Here is a 23,157-nt window from a genome sequence, read left to right as displayed (position 1 = left end):
AGAACGAGAACAAACTATATTTAAAGTCCTTGGTTAACTCCATGTCATTCGACTATGCAGTGGACTGCCATTAATATGCACCCATGTTCTCCTAATAGGAAAAAGGCTTACAATAAAAGTTACATGTCCCCTTTTAAAATATCATTATTTTACAAACAGAAGTAAAACATTTTTGAAACACTATCTTCTTTTAAAAACAATGAAACACCAGTTTTACCAGAAAAAAACTGCAACCAACAATAGAAAGTTGACAAAGCTACGGAGGAATGCATATGACTTTAAAGGCTACAGATTGCAGGTTTGCCCAAACACCAAATCAGTGAGTGTGTGTGTGTGTGTGTGTGTGTGTGTGTGTGTGTGTGTGTGTGTGTGTGTGTGGCCAGGAGTAAACATACACACATGCACAGGTTGATTTACAGGCCAGTCATTCCTGCTGAAAATGGTCTGTAGCCACAGTGTCCTTATTCGTCAGTGTCAACAGCGTGAGCACCAGGTGGGTTGGTTTGGGTTCAGGAACTCCGTCGGGGTGGAGTTCCTCTGTCATATCCACTAAACCAGCACCGAGACTTCAGAATTTAGTGTGGAGCTGAGATTTGGATCCACAGCTGGAGAGTCGCTCAAAAAGAGGAGTCTACCTGGGCTTGTTCATAGCATGTGTAATTTCACCTGGGGCATTTGGACTTTTAGAAAATTTCACCCAGATCTTTAAAAATGGTTTTTCTTTAGATTATTATTATTATTATTTTTTTTTTTTTTGAAAAAGCAACAGTGGACTTAAAAACAAAAAAGGGAAGGAAAAAAAAAAAAAAAAAAAAAAAAAAAAAAAAAAGGTAATTTTTTTTTTTTTTTTTTAAAAGTAATGGCAATGTTGTAGTTTGTAATCCAAAGAGAGGCTTTTTACACGCATGTTGTTTTCAGTCTTTTCATGTTGTCCCGTCCTGAGAGACTGCGGGCGGTTTCAGTCCGGAGGTAACAGGTCGTGAAGCCGGAACCTCTCCCGAACATGCGGCCGCACATCCTCATTCTGACGAGTTCAGCAGGCAGCAGGACCATGGAAGGAGAAGATTAAGGCACAAATTAGATTACATTAACTCAAAGGAACGTTGCGTTGTAATAGGTATTAAAGGAGTTTATTTGATAGTGGGACAGCTTACCATCTCAACCAACTTCTCCAGGAAGGGCACCAGCTTCAGCAGCTCATTGTCATTCTTGTCCATGAACCAGCTCTCTATGGGAATCCCATTGGACAACTGTCGAGACAAAATAATGTAAATTATGACCACATAAAAAAAAAATCTTTGTATTTTTAACGGACCTGAAATGTGTCTCTCAAATGTAACGGAAGAAACTGAAACTCCAAAAAAAAGAAACCCCTCCACACAAGGATTCAAATATCAGGGTTTTCTACACTTTAAGATTCAGGGAAAAGAAGCTGAGGAGCTACAACACAGAGAAAACACCAGATCTCTACCACTTCTCTAATGAGTGAGGCCATTGTTTAATCATCTTGTAGATACATTTATGAAATAAATTAAGATGTGTCAGCTTGATTCAGGTCAACAGGTTACAATGATTCATCCACCACATCGTATGTTTGAGTTGCAGGAATTTATCAGAGGGGCACAGGACAATGTTGGAGGGCAAAAGACATTCAGGGTTTTGACAATGTAGGAAGAGTAGAGCAAAATAACTCGGGTCAGGATTTGTGCAGTCAGGAACCAGGCTAAGGTTTGTTCCAGTTTGATGAGACCACATTTACATGTACAGAAGCTCCATGCTATTACGAGGGTGGATTCCTGTTGTGTGCAAACTGAGGGCAGCACCATGATGTCACAGAGCAGGGGGGAAGCTAGTACCTTCATTATTCTAGTTATTCCAAGTTGGGACACTTAGATAAAACTGCAGTGGTGTTTTGTGCGGGTGTTTCACCTGATATGCAAAGGCTTGTGGTGAATTGTCGATGATGATGGTCTTTGACAGATCTCTGCCCAAGATGTTGAGGTCCTTGATGTAGTTTCCCTGGACACAAACACAATGCTCTCGAAACAACCTGTGTCTACAGTTACAGTAGAGAATGAAAGGGAGGAGGGGAGGAGGAGGAGAAGAAGGAAAAGAAAATCAATCAGTGGCAAGGTCAGCGTAATCAATAATTCAGAAAAACCACAACACTGACACCTGAACAGAAGCACATGCCAACACCAGAACTCTACATGGTGCTTTATGAGTTCTAACTCTTCTCATTCAGGCTTACACCAGCGTTTATGTTTGTTGTGCAATAGTGAACATAAACAAACTGTACCTCACTAGCTGCTTTTTAGGATCCAATATGTTGAGCAGTTTGTCTGCATACACCTTTTTAGAGGCTGTGAAGAGGATGATCTGGGAAAGGGAGAAGATAAAGGTCAAACTTTTCACATCTGATGGAATAAGGCTTAACCGACAGGAGTAGCCGGGTTTTTATTTACCTCGTATATTTGAGACATGCGCTCCAGAAACTCTCTGAAGAATGGCCTCAGGCGCACGTACACCTACAACACACCACAGGTAAACAAACATTCATCAGCATATGACAAAATCAACTGTAAGACATCACCGTGTACATCTTTTCTATAACATACATCATATCAAAATAGTTATTAATTTTAGTACATCAGTTAACTGAACAGTTCTCCAACTGTATGAGGCTTCTCAGAAAAATGACTCTGCCCCCCTCTAGTGGCATCATAAAAAAATAAGAGGGACGCATTCCTGTCAGGCAGCGTGCCTACCTGGTAAATGACATCCTGAAACAGGACAGGGAAGGTCAGAGCTGCATCCTCCAGCTCATTTAAACTGCAGTGGACCAACGTTTCATCCTATAATCGACACACGGAGAAAATACTTTTCAAAAATGTCCACTTAGTTTCGATAATCCAAAAAGAAGTATGTAATTCTAAAGTGTAACGGACCAGGTCTAGGACCAGTGAGAACTCCGGCGTGCTGCGTGTCTTCAGCGGTAAGGCTGGCTTACGGGTGAGCTGCTCTTCTGTCAGTGGAGGGACGTGCTTGATGAAGAAATACCTACAAATCAAAGCATAATCATTTTTAACGCATCTTCATTACAAATAACAAACCAATGAGGATGTACTGATTTGAAAAGAGTATATTAGCAATTAAAACATTTTTGTTAAAAGGTTTTTGACAGCGGCCTTTTATATTATCTACTCTTTTTAAAAAAAAACATATATTTTTTTTTAACTTAAAAACATTTTGATTTAAGTTCAACAGGAAACACAGATATCAGCTCTGTCAGTATGTAAATACAAACCAACCAGCAATTCAGTTTGAATCTGAATCTATTAAGAATAAGGATACACGACAGTATCACCAGAGAATGACAGCTGGTGTTGTGAAAACTGTGAGAAATACTTCATTAAAATCCTTTCAAACTCAAACTGTCCGGCTTATGTTTTGTCGACCTGCAAACATTAGCAGACGTGTCAAACTTCTGACTTAGTTGAAGTGTTATCGGCTTGGGTGTTTGGTTGCTGGTCTAGACCAGCAGCATCTGGGACTCTTTACTTGGATCAGATGTTTCATTTTGCCACTGACAATTTCAGTATTTTCCTCCACCCTCTTTGTGATGCTTGGTTAAGTTGTCCCACTACCTCCTGTTCCTCCTGTTTTCCAAATATCAGCACTTTGGTTTTGTTGTCACTTCTGTTCAGTGAGGTGTGGCTGTAGGTCGAAGCATTTTATGACTGCAGTGCTTTTACTCACGGGTCAAAGACTTCCCAGTCCTCCTCATAGGTTGCCTCTGGCGGTACAGCGGTGGGAGGAGCGTCCACATATGCCATATCTGGACTGGAGCCTGGAGCTTGGACCACAACAAGAACATTTAAAAAAAAAAAAAAGATGAGAAACGGGGAGCTAAAACAGCAAGGTAAGCATTTGTTACTAACTTCCTTATTACCTAAATGTTTCAGAAGCATGTGTTCTTCTCTGTGGTAACTACCTGTGAGAGGGGGAAGGTCAGCATCAGGATCAAGCTCTGCCTCCTCCTTTACAGGAGATGCCTCGAGGATGTGGGGAGGTCGTAGAGGAGGCAGCTGTGATACACTAGAGTAGAAGTTAGTGGTGGCACACAGTTCCTGTGTGGATGTAGCTGTGCTGGTGGGAGTCTCCACGGCTTGCTCCAAGTCCAGCTGCTTGACTATCTCCTCGGCTTTCACTGCCTGGTCTGGAGAGTCTGAGCCAGCGGAGGCTTAATAACAAACACAACGAAGAGGCATTTAAAAGACAGGCACTGCAAACACTATCATTTATTATGGTGGTGGGACACCTGAATATTAGTACGAATGTAAACAAGCAGTAACAAAGCACGAGAAATAACATTGTAGTTATAAAGGGATACATTTTTTTTGTTAAAAGTAAAGCTCAGTTTAATGAAATCATTAGAGGTGGTGCTTGGTGAAAAAGAAACAAACTAGTAAGGCTACACATGGCTGCAGGCATTCACTGATACAGATTATATTGTGATTCACACACTAAAACATGGCCTCTGCTTACACTTCTAGTCATAAAGCAAACAGGCTACCTCAAGACTCTGCTTACCATTTTTAGCTGGTGAGAAGAAGTTGAAAACGGGGGAGAAGATGGTCCCGAGAAGAGTCGTTCTGGGAGGAGTGGCTGGAACCTCAACGGCCGTCGTCTCCTCCAGACTACCGTTGGGCTTCTCCTTACTCCTGTCATGGTTGGTTGCCTCTGCAGAGGAGAATCAACAGATTTAGGAAAGTTAACAGACACAAATAAAATATTTAACGTTTGTTTTCCATTCGAGTGCCACTCACGTCCATTGATGGACCCTCTCCTGCCAACTCTGCTTATAGTCCTCCTGGGGGTGTTGGTGTTTGGGGTTGTGGAGGTGATCAGGTTGTTGTCCACATCGCAGTGGAGGCGTGTCTTCTTGGCTGGGCTTTCCTGCTGCACCTGACAAGACAAGACAAGAGTGTACACTTGTAATGACTAAAAACAGTCAAATAGATTTGAATGAGTTATGGTCATTTTGTCGCAGAGCTAAGAAAGTGCCAAAGACCAAAGAAAACCTGTGGTTGACCTGGTCGTGCATCATTCAGAAAAAAGTCACCAAATCAGAAGAGAGAGTATCATTGATATCGATGCACATTAAAGACACAGACACAACAGCCTGCTCTTGGCCGAACTGCAGAGAGAAGCTTAAGAGTATGCACAACTATTTTGAGATAGTTTTTTGGGACTTATTACAACAAAAATATTGTCTTATGGATGTCAGGGCTGCAAATAAAAACCGCAGCAAAGTGTAAAATATGAGACCTTTAAAACACGCTACTGGCCTTACAATTCACAAGACACATTGCACAAACTGTGGAGCCTCTAGGTTAATGTCAGGCAGTTTCACACTGATTGCAACCACATATTTGTTCCCATCTTGAAAACTGTGATGTACAGTGAACCTGCAAGACTACTGTTATCGTACATTATATAGAGTACATAAGATGTCAATAGTCAACAAGGCAGTAATGTAAAATATGCATTTGATTAATTGATAAGTTGATGGACAGAAAATTAATTACCAACTATTTTAATTATTAATAATATAATAGATTAATCAAATTTTGTTATTTTCAATAACAATAAACAATAAAACTTCCTGAAATCCAGCTTTTTAATTGTTAATATTTTCTGGTTGCTTTAGTCTTCCATGATAATGAATTGAAGATCTTTTGATCGAGGACTTTTGGTCAGAACAAAACAGGACATTTGAAGCTGCACTTTGGGCTTTGGGAAACACCTGGTTGACATTTTCACCATTTTCTGACACCGCACATCTCATACCAAACAGCTAAATTTAAAAAAAAATATTTTTTTCTTTTCTTTTTTAAAGGCTCAATGTCTTTCCATCGGAAAAACTTCTATTCGCCCAGTTGACTTTTCCACTTGTTACCACCTCCTGTCCCTGCACACCAACTCTGAGAGCCAAAAGCTAAAATTAGACCAGAGCTGAGTTCCCAGACAAGCTGCTGCATTCCACGAGTCATTTCTTGGGAAACATGACACTCTGCACCAAGAAACACTGTATTTAAGACCCGGAGAGCACATTGTTAAATACAGCTTTAAAATTGGGAAGTGCCAAAAGGCTTCTGTTTAACACAGTTTCACCAAACACACCGAGGGGGAGGAAGAGGAGGAGGACAACATCTTCTCCAGCTAAAGTATGGTATCCAAGAAGAGGCACCACAGTTTTATCTGCACTGAACTCAATGAAGAAGTATGTGATCATTGGAGGTAGTTACCTTAACAGCATTTCCTCTGATGAACTTCTTGATGGTTGAGAACAATCCCCTCCCTCCACTGGTAGGAGTGTCCTCTTCTACTTCTGAATGCCTCCGCTTGGTTCGGGATGGGCGGCTTGCCAGAGTGGGGTTCGGTTGCTGAGACGCCTTACGCATTCTCAGCCTCATTGTTTTAGCAGTCACATGTAAGGCTGTTTTAGAAAAAAACAGACATAGGGAAAGATGGCAGATACAGGAAGTTAGTATCTTTACAGTCAAGGAAAAACAAGTAAATAGACACTGGGCTGTTAAAGTGGACACAAGTTTTCCCAACACTTTCCATTGTTTTAATGTTTCAAATAGACAAGTCTTTGAGGTGTATGTACATGTAGAGGGGTAATAGTGGTGCATTGTCCACCAACATCTGGATGCATTCAAGATCCCATTTCACTTACATCAATGGATCACAGCAGCCACAGCTGGCTTTACTTTCATTCATACAGTAAAAAAAAAAAAAAAGGAAGAAAGAGAAGAGCCCTACCCAGGCTCTTAGTATACACATATTAAAACACTCCCTAACAGTGGCTATGTGCTTGTACGATCGAACTCTGAGTTGAGACAACAAAATGCAGAAAGTGAAATACCCGTAGGCACTGACAAAGACGTAAATATATGAAAATAGCTCATCTGAATGAAAACATATCTGATGGAAGTAAACTCATGTTTACTAAAGTTGGGTGATTTAATTGCAGAGCTTTATCTTTGAAAATGCACGGGAAAAACTAAAAACAATTCAGTGTGAACATGAGCTGTCTGTCAAGCATGCCGGGCCCTTGCGCTTACGAAACCAGAAATGTGTCCGGACATATCCACAAGCTGTCAGGAGCCCTCGACACACAACCACCGCCTTCTCCTCCCATTGTGTACGTCTCACATACTGTAAATGTTCTTCTCTCCATCTGCTTTACATTTACCCAGGGGTGTATCCATGAACACGCCAGAAGTGTACGCGCTGTTGGCCAATCCCACGCACAGAAAACAACACCAGCAGCATCAGAGTACATGGTAGCATTAAAGTTACAGGCAAGTAGGAAAAGTAGGACAAGCCTGAAAGCTGCGACTGCTCGGAGTATCAAATAACCAAGCAGATGTAGACATTGAAGTTCCATCAGTGAAAATGTAGTTTGGGGAGGAAACACCCCAGAATTTTTACAGAATCTAAAATCTATGAGTTTTTGTTTTGTGGGTGCTACTGAAACATGTTATAAATACAGTAGAACATCCACGGCGAGAGATTTTATCATACAACTTGAGCTGAAAATGTTAATCGAGCTTCACAATAGTAAATATTCTGGGATACCATTTCAGAAAATATAAACAGTTAAGAGTTGAAAAGCTAATTAGGACAGTGTACCGTTGCGCTTTGATCGATCTGGAAATGCCTTCGTTTTGTTGTATGAAAAACATCACGTTAAGACAACTCGCACAGTAAAAGACACTTTTTCTTCTATTGCGCAAATACCAACGGAGAGGGTGCTAAAAGCTAAGAAGATGCTGATCTTCGATAAAACCTTTATATTACAGTTTTTGGGCTAAATTTGCGAATTATATTTTATTTCTTTGAACATACAATGGCTGTAAACAAATAGCGAAAATAATATTTCCCCTTCTCAGTGATGGTATTCAGACCTGGGAGGAGGCTATTCAACACAAAACATTGCCAATGATTGAATCATCCACCCATTATCTTTAACCAGCTAAACGCCTTTCTAAATGTCGTTAAATACCCACCAATTAACTTTGTATGTTGTAATTAAGTCTTTTGTTGTCTTCAGCACTTCACTGTAGGAGATGATATTTCAGTACCTTTGATATTTTGGAAATTAGATTTACCTCAACATACAACCCAAACAATTTAAAGTTTATATAGACATCACAGTACCAACGCGGTTCCTAATAAATGTATAACGCTCATCATGTTTGCTTAAAGGAAGTCGAGCTAGATCACTTGCTTCTTATCCTAAAAGACTAACAGGCTTGACTGCCTTTTACAATCCTGAACTGGTTCAATAACCATGTTAAGAAACTACTTTGTCTGGTGTTGTCTTCATGTTTCCTTTAGATTATGCAATACAGGATGATAACAGCACCACAATGACGGTCATATATGTGACAGCAATTTCTTGGACTAAACACAAAATAGGGGGAAACACTTTTCAAAAAGGCTAACAGTTAAAAATACTTTGGCGTATCAAACATTTCTTTTTGATGAAATGACGAGGTGCCGCTTCAGCCAAGAGGATATTTCAAGCAGCACATTAAAGTTTTGTTGATACTAATATCCCACAGGTTGCCCTCTAAGTATTTCTCAAGATCTTCTTGAGGCCATCTCTGCTAATGCAAAATGTGTGTTTTTATAAATATCTTAATCATTTCTAACACTTCTCCGCTCTCATCACTAAAGTTTTACGAGTTAAAAACTGACAGACGTCTTTCTCACAGACTCTCTTTCACGTGACTTCCCAACCAGTGTGATTTCTACTTTATTCTATCAACATGCCGTAAAGGTGTTTTCTAGGGATAGCGCTGCATAGATACCATTTACTTACTCTTTATGCAACTTTTTCTTTTCTTTCGTAATGCTCTGCTGCATTTCACGTTAGTCTGTCCAACACATTTAACATAAAAAAAAAAAAAAGTGAAATGAAAAGCCTCTTCTATTTAGTGTGCGATCAAACCCCCCCACCCCGTCCTTTACGAAAGCTCGCATGACAACAACACTTTGGCTGCAAAAAAAAAAAAAAAAAAAACCCCTCCACCTTTCTCAGCCATCGGCCACTAACCGAGGATCACAGCTCGGTACGACCGAGTGAGCGGGAAATAAGAACATGCGTGCAGCGGGGACCGTATGAGCATTGCTAGCAGACGCTAGCCGCGGAAGCGAGGAGGAAACAAGCCGAGGCCCCTAAAAACAGACAAGCCGTCCACTCCCCCTCCTCCTCTCCTCGAGCCTAAGATTAGCCAAGTTGCTCAGGAGAGTCGATAAAAGCGTAAGCTCGTAATTCACAATAAATAAATGGAGTCGTTTTTTTTTTTTTGGGCACATCCGGTCCAGCTGCTTCAGCCGTGCGCGAGCCGACGTTTGAAAAACGGTTTACTGAAACAGTCACGAGTAGCTTAGCGGCTAACCGAGAAGCTAACCCGGACTTTAAACAAAACTAAAAAAACAAACAAACAAAAAAACGAAGCACCAGAAGGTCGTGAATTAAAAGTGTGCGACGGCGACTTCGGGGCTTCCGGTGCAGTTTCTTTGATAAAAAAAAAAAACCCACCACCCCGTCCGGATTGTACGCGGTGACTCAAACGAGGCTCGCCGCTGATTTAACCTCTAACTCACCGTCAGCGAGCCTCCGTGATCTCCGCACCACGAACCGGGAAATAAATGAGCAGCTTTCGGGTTGGTTTTTTGGATGACTGGCGGTGAAGCAGCTTCTCCGCATTAAGAACAACGTTAGTTTTGTTTGTTTTGTGTTTTAAATGGAGAAACTCGTCAAGACATCGTTAATCAAAACACCTACAAACAGAAAACCTGATCAAAATACTCCGGGCGGTTTTTTTTTTAATTTTTAAAAATCTTTCACTAGCGATGGAGTTATTCAGACACGTGTAGATAAGCCCCCTGTTTTTTAATTTATTTATTTATTGATATCACGTTTTTTTAAAAAGACGAGTTTGTAGATTTAATGTAAAGTTCAGTTGAGGAATGTCAAGATTTCGGACGACGGTTTTTTTTTTTTTTTTTAGCCTCGATGCTAGCAGACCTGTAACCACGCTTTCAACAAAAAGGTGTGAACGCAAAACTCCTCGTGTGATTAATATCCTCGCACGTGTTTATTGTTGTGTTTGGTCGGGACAAAGAGTAGGAGAGAGATTACGTTTAAATAAAGCACCGGGCCGGACCGGGAATTAGCCAGGTCCGTGCTTAGGCCTCGCTTTAGCTTAGCGCAAGCTCGCTTTAGCGTTAACCGCAGCTAGCCTTCACGGGAAGAAGAAGAAAAAAAAACAACAACAAAAAAACAAAAACCCGTCTTCGGGCAAACAGATGTGCAGAGAAGGAAAATATTGATCCTTGTCGTCGGCCGACATTATATAAACGCGAGTCAAGGAGGACAAAATGCACGAGCAGGGCTGATTAACATGACTTACTTTACAGTGGTCCGCGGTATCCGAAGACAGCGACTCGAGGCCGATTCACCATCACAACAGAGGCGCCGCTTGTTTTCGTGATTTGTCCCCGACTTTTTTTTCCCCCCTCTCCTGTATATCTTACTCAAGGGCCGTCTTCGAAATGACACACCGTTGTGTTACCAGGCGCCATTTCCCGCCTCTGCTCGGTCTCTCCGCGGCAAATACCCGTATGGGACACAGACACACCCCCTTACCTCTCAAAAACACCAGCCGGGCTGCAGCGAGGACTCCGCCGTGTTTATAAAAGACAAGAGGACTGCTCGTGTTTACGGCTCCTCTCTTCCAGGCAAATGGTAAATAATCAACGATTCTTCTTGTATATACTCAACAGATGGTTTTTTTTTTTTTTTTACCGTGAATGAAAAACAACTGGGCATCACGATTATAAACTGAAGGTATGCAGGAGCTCGACACGGTTGTTGTTGTTTTACATTAAAAGCTGTACTCCCTGACCACAAACTATCATTGATACTGTAACGACTGACAAATGACATGAAGCATCACCTTTAATAAAATTAAATTACATTCAATGTGCCTTTTCATGAGAAATCCATTTTCCTGGTTAAACTGACAGAGCTCATTTCATGTTCACAGATTTCCCTAAAGGTGAGGACTTAGGTTTCCTCAGTACAAATGGTAACAGTTCAACTACATTATGTACAGGAGACCTCATTAATGGAAGCATGTGTGTATAGTATGTCAGATCCAGATGTGCTCGGTTAATCTTCACACACTGTGGAGGATACTAACATTGCTCTAAGTATTGCTTAAGCATCAGTATTTTGCTGAATTTGATTAATAAAAAAAAATGCATGCAATGGCATCATTTAAAAAACTGATTGAGGAGCACTGCTTAGTGTCTGTCACAAAAGAAGAGAGTCCAATTTGATACGCTATAAACAAAGTCCTTGGCGTTTGTAATGTATTCCCACTCCTGTAAACAAAGACAAGTCTTCTGTGTAAGAGTCCCGAAACTGTGTTAGAGGGGCAGAATGCCTAATTAGTTTCTTCGATAAACATCTCGGGTGAAGAGTTTGTTTATACCAAGCGACAGCAAAAGAAAAAAAGAAAAGTAGCAAAATCAAAACACAGGTCGACCTCGAAGTTCAGGTGTGAGTCAACGGGGCTCTTTTAGATCACTCCATTACAAGGCAGTTATCAAATGACAAAACTCAACAGTCAATGTACAGTACATGATCTCTACTGTCATAACTTACAACCTTTAGCAAATCAACAGCAGCTCAGGAAAATGCCATGACTTTTTTCTCTTTGTATTATGTTACATTATGCAGAATTATTTCATTAGTTGCAATGTCTCTTTTTCAAAATAGTCCATGACATTGAGGATGCACCTGATAAATTCTTAAACGTATTGATGTTCAAACTACTTTGTCGAGAGAGACCTCGATCGCAAAGGAAGGTCTGAATGTTTTTAATGAGTTTCAGCTGTACGAGTTTCCATTCAAAGAATGTCATTGGCCTGATGTCTTTTCCCATAATCCACCGCCCGGTCGCCCTGAATGTCCCGATCATCGTCGTCTGAAAAAAATAAAAAGAAAGCAACACAAACATTAGAGATTACAACACTTATAAAAGAACTTGATGTCATGCTGCAACCATACTGTTTCCACAGAAAGAAAACTGATATTTCTGCCGATAGTTATTGTAGTGTATGAACGATTTATACAACAGCTTGATTCCAATCTGTTACAGTGTACATGCATAAAAAAATAATAATCATATACAGTAGGCTCTGAACATATTTTATCATTGAAAATAATGAAACCATTACTGTATGTTCAAATGTTGACTTTAAGCTTTAAAGGATGTTTATCGAGAAGATGCATCTAATTTCAGGACGAAAAATATGTCTATCTAGAATATTAGTTTGCTTGTTGGTCATTGCAACAACAAAGACATCCTAAACTTTTTACTGAAATCAGAAAAAATATTACACATGCCCGTATATGACAGATAAAAAAGATAAAAATGACAAACACAGCCACACATTGATAACTGTGATGTCATGATTGAAATAATGTATTTCTTTGATTGATTAAAACCAACAGAATTTTTTTTTTAAAGCAGTAGTGGAGCACAGGTATCAAATATTGAAATTGAAATTTAAGAAGCAGTAAAACATTTGTCAGGAAACAAAAACAACACAGAGCAAAACATAGGCATGCATTTCCATACTTCAAGGAGAACACGGACACATTCAGGAACACAGTGAGCTATATATATTTATCTACTGGTCTAGATGTGGGTCAGATGTTTGGTGAGCACAGACAGGTGGTTTAGCTAAAAAGACGCACAGACAATACTAGATGGCAACTGAATTACTCTCACAGAACCGTAAGTTCCCGGGTCTCATTTGTCTCGTGTGCCTAATAAGACATGTCTAACAATAAGAGCTACTCATCCTGAACTGCATACATGGCAGTCCTGATTTGACCCTGAAGGTATTTTTGTCATAATTCTGTGTTTATGATGCTTTCAAGGACCAAACTCAGGGTACTGTGAGCTACTCGGGACAAATGCAGTGGGGCAGCAGCAGGACAGGGGTGGAGGGAGGGATCAAGGGAGGAATGGTGGATACACATCTGGACAGGCAGTCCAGTCCCCCGGCCTGGCTCACCTTGAACGTCTTCCTCCCCACCATCACCATCCTCTTCCTCATTGTAGGCCAGCTCGGCCTGCTTGTCGGCCTCATACTCACCCACGTTCCCATCATCCCCATTGTAGTCCGCTAGCTTAGAGCCGTGTTGCGGATCTACTGGGGACTCGTTCTCATCAAAGAACCGGCCTGCAGGAGGCAGAGAAGGGCCTCATCAGGAAGGGAGGGAAGCGAAGGCAGTTGTCGGGAGACAGAGAGGTGAAATACCGCATAATGAATGCATGAAGGAGTAAGTGATTGCATGAAGAGGATGACAAAAGAGAGGGAGGATGAGGTGAATAGATGGTAGCAGGTTTTATTTTGAAGACAAGAGCTTCTGAAGGGGAAAGAGAAGTCAATCATGGACTTGAACGCAGAGAGCCAGGTTGCCTTGTAATGAGGGACTGTTGAAAGTCTGGAAAGCTCTGAGTGCTAATTGAGTTAGTGGTTGAATCATCTGGACAGTCTAATCAGTTATATAGGAAAAACCCTGCAGTGAATCCACTCTCATGTTTAGTTTTTGTTGGTGCTGTGAGAATTGATTTGAAAGGCCTCAGATAAGAAATGAAGTTTGCCGTTTTAGCTGCATTGTACGAAGTGTGTCCACTTGTAGGGGGACAATATCACAAACACCTCCATCCAGTGCAACTTCAGATAATACGAGGCTATTTTAACTATAAATGATATTTATATGCTATAAAACCAGCAAACATTTATAAAATTAGAAACGAGAAAAAAAACACTCATGAAATATGTATGATATGTAAATAAACTTCAACTGAAATTGTGTTGTTTTGCTGCAATCTCTTTCATACAAGAGTCTGAGGCATGCAGTGTTTGCTCCCATCTCGACCCACACAGATTTGAAATGGCACGGCTGATCGTGACAGGACTGGGCGGGACTGAGATGCACCGAGCCAGGCGGGGGCTTTACAATGATGGAGTCTAGTGAGCTCCCAGCACTGGCAAAAATGAGACATCTGGTGGGTGTTGGGTGTTAATTTGCCATAATATGATGCAAGTAAAAAAAAAAAAAAAAAAAAAAAAAAAGGCCTACTGATGAGAGGAAAAACAAAATGAAAACATCGGTGCACTGATTTTTTTTTTCTTCTTTAAACTGCAGACGGTGGGATGGATGTGAGCAAGATGAGAGAAAAGAACATTTAAATATGGAGGAGAAGGAGGGAGAAAAGGCAGCAGAGCAGAGCAGAAGCCAGGCAGCAGGAAAGGCTCATCTGGGAGCCAGGTGTGTGTCATTTGTCTCCTCTCCTCTGCAACCGAGCCCTGTCTCTACTCTCTGACAGTGCTCCTACCCACATTCAGACAGGACTACATCCATAGACTCAGACATTTTAGCGGTCACGAAAAGGTGTTATGGTGAATTGGTGGAGTATCCAGTTAACCGTGGGCAAAATTCCCACAGGTGGCACTACAGCAAATAGTAATATGCTCTCTGTGTTAACACACAACACAGAGCTGGAAGCACAAAGACAGAACAAACACGAACTGCTGTAATTTTACTTTTTTTTAATAAATTTTTTTATACTTCATTTTTCACAAAATACACACTCCAACTACTTCTTCCATGACCATTTATGGTATTCACATTTTCAAAATGCGTGAAAAGAACTTACTTTGGCGGTGGTGCATGGGCTCTGCTGGACCTTGGTCTTTGGCGTGGTGAGGCTGGATGGGGTTGGGCACCTGGGCAGGGTTGGGCGGCAGAGGAATCCTCTTCAAATGTTCGCTGTCACCCTTGACATTATCAGGAGCTGACAAGAAGAAAGACAGTTTCAACATAACTAATTAACAATCAAGAGCAGATGATTGGCTTTAAACATTGATTATGACCTGGTGTTCTTAAATCAGTGTTGTAAACCTACTGTTCTTTAAAATAATGCCTGAAGTTTTAAAAGATGTCAGACATGACTGAGAGGAAAGCAGAGAAACTGCCAACAAATCATGTACCAACATAACAGTTCTCTGCTTCACTGAAAAGTGAATGAAACATAATTGAAAGCATCAAATCGTCAAGGCTGTGTTTCAGCGAAGCCTGACACCTAATTACCACGTCTAAAGGCATAAAAAGACAAATATAATTAATACCAGTTAACTGGGTGTGGTGCACACTGTACCTCGAAGTTGTCTTTTCTGTTCTCCGAGCTCGTCCGCCTTGATACCTGCCTTGTTGTCTTCTTCAAACACTATCGGTTTGTCTGCCTGTTTGAGGATTCCTGGGGGTGCAATCACTGCTGCTCGGCCCTCGACCCTGTCCTGCTGGAGTCTGGGCTGGTCTAGCGACAGGTCCTGTCCCCCGGGACCATCAGCTGCCCCGAGTCCCGGTCCAGCACCAGCTCCCACAACCATATCAGGGGTCTCATCGTGCTTCTGAGTGATGGCTGGTTTCTTCAAGGCTGTAGGTGAGTGGCAAAGGGAGAAAGGTCAGAAAGAAAAATGGACTTGACAGGTTTTAATGGTTTACTTGCCACAAGTACAGAAACTCGGGGTATTTTGAACAACGGCTGCAGAAAAGCTGGTTTTTTTTTTAGACTTCATGTTCAGTGACATAAGTGAGTGGCATTTCCTGATCCAGCGACAGCGCTATTCACAGCAGTAAGTGTATGAAAGTCACACTGATCAGTTATTTTCTCCAGCTTTTTGTTTCAGTTTCAAAATATTTAACTGGTAAACTGATGTCTTTGTACAGACTGAATTTAATTCTCTCATACATATGAGACCATATATAAAACCTAAATCTGTCTATATGCTGGCATTACAATAGCTTTTATTATTGCTTTACTGCCTGACAAATAAGTCCAAATGTCATTATGATTGAAGATACAGCTACAGAATCTTTTGTCTTTAATTCCCTTTTTTTTTTGTGCCAAACTTAGAAACTGCTCTTGAAAAATTTCAGTTTGATGCTTACCAAATTGTAGTTCATCGATTTTTCCCACTTCGCTGTCTTCAATCCCGGGCATGCCAGCATCACTGCCAGGCTTACCCATCTCATCTGTAACAGAGCACAAGGAAGGAGACTCAAATTAAAACATTAAAACGGATCCCTCACACACAGTTACATAACTTAAACCAACTGTGCAATAAATCCCATTTAAATGAATTTCTGAATATATGAAAGATCTATACGAGCAATTGGTGCATGTAAATTTTCTTTGAACAATGAAATTCCACATTTAGAAAATGTGCATGGCAATAAAACATAGAACAGTCTGGACAGTGCATGCTTGGGTTGACACATCCACTGTACCTTTCAGAACAGACTGCCTGTCATGCTGGTGAGTGGCCACCGTGTGGCGCTCTCCAACCATGTCCACGCCAGGTGCTCCCTCTGCATGTTTACCTGCCACTCCACCCTTGTGGCCATCCATTACACTCTGAGGAATTATCAAAGGTGAATGAGAGAAAGGAGCATATGGGAAATAAAGCAGAAGACACTTTGTTTAATGAATATGAAAGCTCTAACAGAAATACAGACACACTAAAATTAATCTAGTTTGGCTGCTACTGAGTACATCTGTGTTAAAAATCCAGAACTAATGAATAAATGCAATGTGTGCAAGAGGGCTAGAGGCTATCATGCACAGCCTTTCATCATTTACTAAAGAGTCACTAGAATAGCTGCTATACCGTTTGTTGAGATGTATTAATACTAACCTGTCTGAGCTTTGAAGCCTCTTCCTCCAGGGTCTTTTTTGTTTCTTCATACTCCTCTTTCAGTTGTGCAATCTGACGTCCACACTGTAAACTAGTTAACACGTATTTAACTTTTTATTACCTGCAGAATCTGGGAGTCTTTCAGCACACTATGAAACTGCTTTGTGCAAATAGACAAAAAAGTATAAAAGCCTTAAAAAGCCAATGTAAAATATCACTACCAAAAATCACCATAAAAACAGGGAACTATGAAAACATGACTTAATATCATCTAATTATCATATTCAATTGAAAAACCACTAACTATAAGAATGGCTACTTTGAGAAGCAAAAATTCTCATTTTAGAAGGTGTTTAGACTTCATGTCACAGTGGGCATACTTGCACAGGCAGTCATTAAGATAGAAAGAGTTAAAGTACCTCTCATACTCCAGCTTTCTTTCCAAGGTAGTGCCATTTTTCTTCACTTCTCTTAGCTGCTCTTCCTGCTTCATGAACTCTTGCTTCAGCTCCGTCAGCTGCTCTGTTTGCAGAAACACCAACAAGCACCGACACACACATACACACAATATTTAAGAGACCTTTAATTATTGTCAGTTAAATGAACTGCAAGGTTTTCTGAAGCGATTTTTTTATGATTAAATATCCTCTAATGAGGGGTTTTGCCAGTGTGGCTCAGAGCGCCCTCTGTTGGCCAGGCGAGGCTGAAGTCTTACCTTTCAGCCTCTGTGTCTCTGTCATCTGCGCTGTGACATCACCCTGCAGCTTCATCTGCGATGAGAGGAGAAAACACATTTAGGATTCATATCCGCTGACGGTCAGCTTCATAGATTTTTGACTCTTGCACACCTAAAGCCAGTTCAACTAAAGTTAATTAACATTGGCAACAGATGCACTGATTACCAGACCTGTCATTAACACAAGGAAAGGAGGGGGAACCAGTTTGTCTTGTTTTTCCTGTCTTTCACAGCACAAACAGGTGCAACTCTGCACCATTTTACTTTGGACTGGTACTTCGAGGTATTAGACGACAATCCAGTGCCTGGAAAAATCCAGTATTTCACTGAACAGTAGAAATACCTTTGTAACATGTAGAAAGCACTAGAACAGAGGTCGACAGTTCATTCATAGCTGGTTTATGCTCTTTTAAGGCAGGCTTTTCTTGGTCATTTTACTTTTACCCAGTAGCCAGGAAAATAGAATCCCCTGTTCACTGTAGTGAAATCCAATGCGAGAGCTCGGTGATAAACCGCACTGATGTGAGACTTGACTCATTCAAACTGTTGGCTGCCCTATATTTTGTGTTTTACGCAAACTTTCAGTTGTATGCTTAAACTTTTGAAGGCAGGGAGGGAGCAGGAAAGTTAAGGAGGGAAACTTTAGACTTTAAAGTGACAGCACAATCTTTTAAGTACCAAACACTCCAACTTAAAGATGTAATTTCATCACACACAAAAAACAGCAGCTATGGTTATCTTGAGTAACTTTTTTGAGATGGCGACATGTTTTAAAGCAAAGAAAAAGCATTGACGAGTCCATAAAAGCTCCCAGCCTCATCAGGTTACATAAATGAATCTCAAGATAGAGAAAACAGACACAATTTGAGGCAGAGATTTGAGAAGGGGGAAAACCTTTTGCTTCCTTTAGGTAAAATTGCATCTGGACCATACTGAGCACATCAATGGGCAGAGATAAAGTGGATTATGCCGCATAGATTTCTATGGATACACTTCCCCCCCAAAAAAACGCGTCACCATTGGAGTCCATGACTGAGATGTAATGGACTGAGACAGCAGGCAGTGCGGTGAGAGTGGACAGGAAATATAGCATCTGTGTCAACTACTGTTGAGAGTAAAGCTCCATCCTGTTTCACCCTCACCAGCGGCTAATGGCTTCCCTGTGGCGCCTGCTGAAATTGGTTCTTCGGAGAGACATGACCAGACCGCATGAAGGACTGTATGCTGGCATGATTGCACTTTATGTGTACAAGACTATATATACTGTAGTGTGTGGAGGCCATTTAAGACCCAACTGTCAGTTTTCTCTGCATTGCAGGCCTCTCTCTGTACTGTATGTCTCACACTACTCTGTTGAATCAGGGTTGGGCTGTTGACAAAAGAAAGGAGTGGAACAACTTCTATTCAATACCTGCTTACGGAAACAGAGCCGGATCCTGAAAGTTATGTCAAGAAACCAAGGCAGTCAGACTCTTCTTTATTCCACACTTCACTACCAATACGCTCCTCAACAACAACAACAAAATCTAAACCATTGTCAAATTTCTTTTCTTATACACACTTGAATTGCTTAAATTGTTTGGCAGTGCTAACAATTTTGCTGCCAAGAGGTATTTTCCTGTGAAAGATTATTCATAAATGTGTCATAAAAACATAAACTGGTTTATTTTGTAGAGGATGAAACAGTGTGTGCTTCACAAGAATCTTAACAGAAGGCAAAATGTTGCAGGGCCATGATTTAGCCATATTTGATCTGGCCACAGGAGAGGGATTTCACAAAGTAATCTGTATGAAAAACCATTTGAAAAATGAGGTTGCCTCTTGTTGAATTATCCATTAAAAGGTTTTTCTTTCAAACAAGTGTTCATTTTTATTTCATTTATTTATTTATTTGCTTGTTTTCTGACGCTGTGTACGTGTCTATGAATGGTCCTTTCTGAGCAGCGTTATCTTAAAGGTCACCAAGTAATTACCAGTTACTCCACTTGAAAAACTGCGAGGATGTTTTAAGTGTTGCGGAGGACATCTTATCAGCAAATGCTGAGCACAGCAAGACATGTTACTCATGACCCTCCCCCAACCTGATACTCCTTCAAAATATACTGGTGTGGATCTAAAGTATACAAGCCATTCGTTATTAATAACTTTGCCTATTGAGGATCAAACCTGTCTGGAGTAAAGTCATTTTCTACATTTAGTTAAAATGACGTCTCACAACTCCTCATGTCTAATCGTGTGCCAGTTAATGGATGGATACTGCATTCATTCAGTGCCGGTCAGTCAGCCCAGCAGTGCTTTGACTACGACACTAAACCACATACTGGATAAACATTGGTTTAAAAAAAATGTATGACTTTCTACTAGATATAAATAAGAAAAGCCGGATGCAAATTAGGGAAAACTTCACCCTCATCTGTTGTCCAAAGGTTTCCCAGGGCCGCTGGATACACACCAAAGTTCAGACGCTGCTCAGCTGGGACACAAAAGGCAGTGAAATACTGGCCCGGGCCACTGCACGGTACAAGAGGTGGGAACAGCCCTGTGAAGCATGTCGATGTGCCACTCGCAGTATGAATACATAAATTCCCCAAAATGTACTGATAAAATAAATCACTAAAAGAACAACTCAATATAAGTAAGCCGAGTTCAATTTGCTTTTCTTTGTGAATTAAATTATGGCTGAAATTGACTGTGTTAAGTGGAAGTTGGGAGCGATGTGGGGAAAGGTGAAGCTGAACTGTACAGTGGAAACCAAAACAACTATATTTTAAATTGAACAAAGATCCGTTGTGTGTGAAATTTAGATAGACTCCCTTTATTATAGTTTTGAAACGAGGCTTGACCAGTAGCAGCAGATACATCACCAGTGTCCCAACGTATGCTGCAAATCCAACATTGGTTAATAATTACAAAAATGTCACCCACACCTAATTTCATTTGAAAAGGCTTATGGGTACTGTGAGATAACATTGTTCCAGCTTTCTCTTCTGAAAGGCATATTGAGGAAGCTACGAGCTGGTAAAACTCGGGTGAAATCATCGGAGGTGGGTGAAACTGTGGATTAAATGAATTCCCTTTCAAGGACAAGTTATCTGCCGCTTAATACAAGACTAATCGGGACAAACCGTTGATCCTCTTCTTACCTTCCCTCTAAAGTAGAAAAATATAATGCTTCAACTGGTGTAGAGTGGGGAGGTTACAGCAATACAATGGAGCTACTGTGATGAGACTATATTTGGTGTTATGGATTAGGTTACTGTAACATTATATTTTACTATTTGCATTAGTTACTTGTCTAAACACACCTGGCTTGTTTGAAGACCAGCAAACCTTTGCCATTTTGGCAGAAACACTATTTACTCTCATCACAAACAGTGTCACAGAATTAATACAGTGACAATAAGTCTAATAAAACTACTTAAAGATATGAGGATGTGTACTGTCAGCACCTGAGAATGGTTTATTGGTTTATTCAGAGGGTTTGTTCCAGGGCCCACATGACATTTACCCTCTGACCACTTCTCGGTGTCAGTGAGCATTGCACCACGGACACGCCACTAACCCCCTCACCCAGGTTGGTTTCACAAAGTAAAAAGCAAAGCATACCTTTTCATCGGTGCACTTTTTAATGAGCGCCTCTCGGGCCTGCAGCTTGCCCTCCAGGACGCTGTGGTCTCCGTCCTTCTGGTCGATCTGCTTCCTGTGCGTCTCCACCTGCACCATCAGCTCCGAGTTCCGCTTCTCCAACCGGCTGCGCGCCGCGTCCGTGCGCTTCACCTGCGTCTGCACCTCCGCCAGCTCGTCCAGCAAGCGGCCGTGCTTGTTGGACACTGTCCAGTAGTTGAAAGACAGTATGGCGATGATCACCATCAAGAAGATGAGGATAAAGGACGGGAGGCGGCCTCCCCGTCGGTTTGCACCAAACCCAACCATTTCAAAAACAAAAGTCTAAACGTCACTTCAGGTTGTTACCGCAACCTACTTGATCTCAACGAGACTTATTCTCCCGGTGTGAAACACATCCGTCTACGTGACATGCCGTGTGTGTGTATGCGGCAACCGTTTCGGAAAGGCTACACGGGACAGTCATGAATGATCAAAGGCTTGTCACATTTCTACCGATCTTCACTCTCCTTCCTCCTTCCGCACACCGGACATCTTCTCTGCAATTCGTCCAATGCTAGTGGGTGAAATACGCCCGCGGGGACGTGGCCTAGCTCAGCTGGCAACGTTAAACACAGCAGAGACGAGACGAGACGAGACGTGGACAGCGACACGGCGCCGTGGCACTGACGAGGGCTAATGAACCACACAGCTAGCGCTGTAACGTTAGCCCTCAGCTAGCCGCGAGTGGCTCTCCGGTAATTTATGCGGCACCGCGCGCACCGACGCTCCTCTTATCACACAAATCACCGTCAAACCGGGACCACCGGCGACGCGGGATCGTGAACCGACGTCAGTCGTTAGCTCCTATTAACGTCCAGCGAACCACCACGCCAGTTAGCAGCCGGAGAAACGAGAACATCGTGCAGCTTTCGTCAGAGAAAAGTGTCGTCTCTTCTTGCAGAGGACGGATGTAGTCCTCGTAATGCAACTAAGCGGGTCCCAGTAAACGCTACGGACACAGGCTTTGTGCCATATTGTCCACGATACGCTGCCACCAAACATCACATCTGCGCTGGCTGAAAGCTAGCGGATAACACTGCGCGCCACTTCCGGTTTTTGCTACCAAAATAAAGTCCGACTCTCGCGTGTAGCAGCGTGGCATTAGTTTCTCCAGCTTTTATTGACCCATACGAGCACGTTTGTCTGGTGGAGATTTAAGGTCCTGTACTCAGGTATACTTACGACCTGAGGGCCGGGAGCACGTGGCTGACACGAAGAAATCTTTACATTTACAATAAGGGTTCCAGTTTTCAGTATTTAGCCGATTTATGTTCAGTGAAAATTAAATGTGTTTTGTTTTTGTGTAGTAAAAAAGAAAATGTCATTTTAAAAGGAATAGCAGCATTGGAAGCAACTATTTGTGGCTGTAATCTAGTCCAAAACCACAACCTGTCTTCATGCCATAAATGGCATTTAAGATTACGAACATACCAGTTTACTTTTTTTTTTTTTCAAAGATGATTAACATCAAGTCCCATTTACTGTACGTAACCTAGTGGCATTCAGCAACTGGAAAGTCCACTGAATACTTTAGATATGTGCCATGCAAATAATTTACTTGAGAGTGAAAGGCTACCAAATTAAAGCTCACATAATGACAGACCTGCTTTTCCACTTCAAAGCTTTCCTGGCATGATGAAGAGTAGTCACTGGGTATTAAACAATGCTTACAACTACAACATCACTAGCCTCATGCAAAAAAACACATACTATCAACTTTACCAAATGTATATTTATAGTAATGTCATTGCATTGCCCAGTGTTTCTGTTATTTTGGCCACCCCTGATTGAGGTTTAGATTTAGAGGATGCTCTAAATGTTAACGCCTGCAGACTGACAAAGATAATCCAGGAACATTCACTGAAGAAAGGATACTACCAGCAATA

General features: G+C 41.4%; 2 protein-coding genes across 3 annotated transcripts; both read right to left on the bottom strand.

Moving 5' to 3' along the window:
* Positions 1 to 809: 809 nt before the first annotated feature.
* On the bottom strand, positions 810 to 10,724 carry ctdspl2b (CTD (carboxy-terminal domain, RNA polymerase II, polypeptide A) small phosphatase like 2b). The gene is made up of 13 exons (XM_069174628.1): positions 10,497 to 10,724; positions 6,312 to 6,502; positions 4,830 to 4,968; positions 4,594 to 4,743; positions 3,995 to 4,243; positions 3,760 to 3,856; positions 2,949 to 3,060; positions 2,769 to 2,855; positions 2,466 to 2,528; positions 2,300 to 2,379; positions 1,930 to 2,056; positions 1,155 to 1,250; positions 810 to 1,024 (listed from the first exon to the last, which is right to left on the bottom strand). Exons 2-13 carry the CDS (start codon positions 6,477 to 6,479, stop codon positions 959 to 961), a joined length of 1,434 nt encoding a protein of 477 aa, XP_069030729.1. The 5' UTR covers positions 6,480 to 6,502; positions 10,497 to 10,724; the 3' UTR covers positions 810 to 958.
* Positions 10,725 to 11,026: 302 nt separating this feature from the next.
* golm2 (golgi membrane protein 2) lies at positions 11,027 to 22,297 on the bottom strand. 2 transcript variants are annotated; one of them, XM_069174626.1, is made up of 10 exons: positions 21,212 to 22,297; positions 17,585 to 17,639; positions 17,289 to 17,391; positions 16,870 to 16,960; positions 16,463 to 16,589; positions 16,124 to 16,207; positions 15,330 to 15,608; positions 14,829 to 14,966; positions 13,177 to 13,344; positions 11,027 to 12,077 (listed from the first exon to the last, which is right to left on the bottom strand). In XM_069174626.1, the coding sequence occupies exons 1-10, from the start codon at positions 21,536 to 21,538 to the stop codon at positions 12,001 to 12,003; spliced, it is 1,449 nt and encodes a 482-aa protein (XP_069030727.1). In that variant the 5' UTR covers positions 21,539 to 22,297; the 3' UTR covers positions 11,027 to 12,000. The 2 variants fall into 2 exon arrangements, with proteins under 2 accessions (XP_069030727.1, XP_069030728.1); XM_069174627.1 differs by lacking the exon at positions 13,177 to 13,344.
* Between the last annotated feature and the right edge of the window lie 860 nt (positions 22,298 to 23,157).

The sequence above is a fragment of the Embiotoca jacksoni genome, unplaced genomic scaffold (genome assembly GCF_022577435.1).
Source record: "Embiotoca jacksoni isolate LCO1_2020_lvr unplaced genomic scaffold, fEmbJac1.0.p SCAF_6, whole genome shotgun sequence".
In the NCBI taxonomy this organism is placed as follows: domain Eukaryota; kingdom Metazoa; phylum Chordata; class Actinopteri; family Embiotocidae; genus Embiotoca; species Embiotoca jacksoni.
This window is presented reverse-complemented; position numbering and strand designations above follow the sequence as displayed.

Coding starts and splice junctions, on each gene's coding strand:
- golm2 (XM_069174626.1), bottom strand. CDS start 21,538: ATGGTTGGGTTTGGTGCAAACCGACGGGGAGGCCGCCTCCCGTCCTTT. Junction 16,590..16,869: donor AGGCTTCAAAGCTCAGACAG/GTTAGTATTAAT, acceptor ATAATTCCTCAG/AGTGTAATGGATGGCCACAA. Junction 14,967..15,329: donor ACAGAAAAGACAACTTCGAG/GTACAGTGTGCA, acceptor TCTTCTTGTCAG/CTCCTGATAATGTCAAGGGT.
- ctdspl2b (XM_069174628.1), bottom strand. CDS start 6,479: ATGAGGCTGAGAATGCGTAAGGCGTCTCAGCAACCGAACCCCACTCTG. Junction 3,857..3,994: donor TGACCTTCCCCCTCTCACAG/GTAGTTACCACA, acceptor TTGTGGTCCAAG/CTCCAGGCTCCAGTCCAGAT. Junction 1,251..1,929: donor CACAAGCCTTTGCATATCAG/GTGAAACACCCG, acceptor TTGTCTCGACAG/TTGTCCAATGGGATTCCCAT.